At 32.5% G+C, this 1,270-nt stretch overlaps 1 protein-coding gene across 1 annotated transcript in view; it reads left to right on the forward strand.

Moving 5' to 3' along the window:
* Positions 1–1,270, forward strand: part of NIPAL1 (NIPA like domain containing 1) — a 31,007-nt gene that overhangs the window by 11,449 nt on the left and 18,288 nt on the right. The window contains exon 4 of the mRNA XM_019526638.1: positions 293–383. Within this exon, the coding sequence (XP_019382183.1) occupies positions 293–383 (91 nt within the window). The remainder of the gene's footprint in view (positions 1–292; positions 384–1,270) is intronic.

Raw genomic sequence — 1,270 nt, forward strand, 5'->3', positions numbered from 1 at the left:
TGATGGATATACCATGAATGGTTTCTCTCCACTGCTACCATTACTGTTGCATCTTAATATACTGATGCAATACTTTGAAAATGGCCTTTTCCTGTATGTTTAACTTTTTATACTGTCTTTATTTTGGTTATCCAGAAGTAGTTCTTAGTAATTCTAAGAATAGTAAATGTAACTTTAAATTCACCATTTGAGTAGTAGTTTAAGTAATAAGAAATTCTTTTACTTGTATTGTCCATCACTTAATACTTATAACCATGCTTTCTATTTTTCTACAAATATTCTGTCTTTTTAGTGGGAATAGGAGAAGCTGCAAACTTCGCTGCATATGCCTTTGCACCTGCAACCTTAATTACCCCACTGGGTGCTTTGAGTGTTCTTATAAGGTTGGTATGAATTGGAAATACACATTGAAAAGTTAACCTTTTACTGTATGCAAAAAATACTATGTTTTATTGTATGTAAGAAAGTTGCCTCTTACCAGTAATACTTAAGATATCAAAATTTGGTATACCTGAATTTCTTTGCCTCCCTTTCTTAAAAAATGAATTTATTTGGGGGTACTGCAGGGAATTCTGTTGCAAAATATTTGTATATGTTCCAACTGTTTTTCCAGCAGTCTGATAAGTAGTTCCAAAATCAGTGCATGGTCATGGTATTAATCATGCTGATGAGCATATTGGTGATAAGTTTTTGGTTTTGTTGTCTCCTAGTGTTTCAAAAATGAATGTTCCCTCTACTTGTTAACAAACAGTAATGAACTCATTTTTAAAAATGCAATAGCATTTCATGTCAAAATGTATTTTTGAAAACACTTTCTTTTAATAGTGAAATTTTTTTATATTACAACCAAATGTTGCCAAAGGTTCTTTTCTAGTCATCTTTGAGAAAAGGAAATGGAGCTTCTTATTATCATGTTTTAAATGCTTCTCTTGGAAATATGAGCACTTCTTAAAGAATAATTGCCTTTGCCATATGAAGAAATAAATAATTCCAAAGTACTTACCAGATACCTAATCCAGTTTGTCCTTGTCCTACAGGCAATACTGGTTGCAATTATGACAGTTTATCATTAGAGATTTTTAGACTTAAACACCACAGCACATGCTATGTAGTACTAGCCATTACATATCTCTGTTTGAGAAGATTGTGTTGTATAATAAACAGCTTCTTAGTAAGCCTAGTTCTTATGCTTGAGCTTTTCTTATTACCATATCATAGAATCATAGAAGTAGGGTCGGAAGGGACCTTGCAGATCTTCAAGTCCGACCCC

The sequence above is a fragment of the Gavialis gangeticus genome, unplaced genomic scaffold, assembly GCF_001723915.1.
Source record: "Gavialis gangeticus isolate Ggan-Ray unplaced genomic scaffold, GavGan_comp1, whole genome shotgun sequence".
Lineage (NCBI taxonomy): Eukaryota > Metazoa > Chordata > Crocodylia > Gavialidae > Gavialis > Gavialis gangeticus.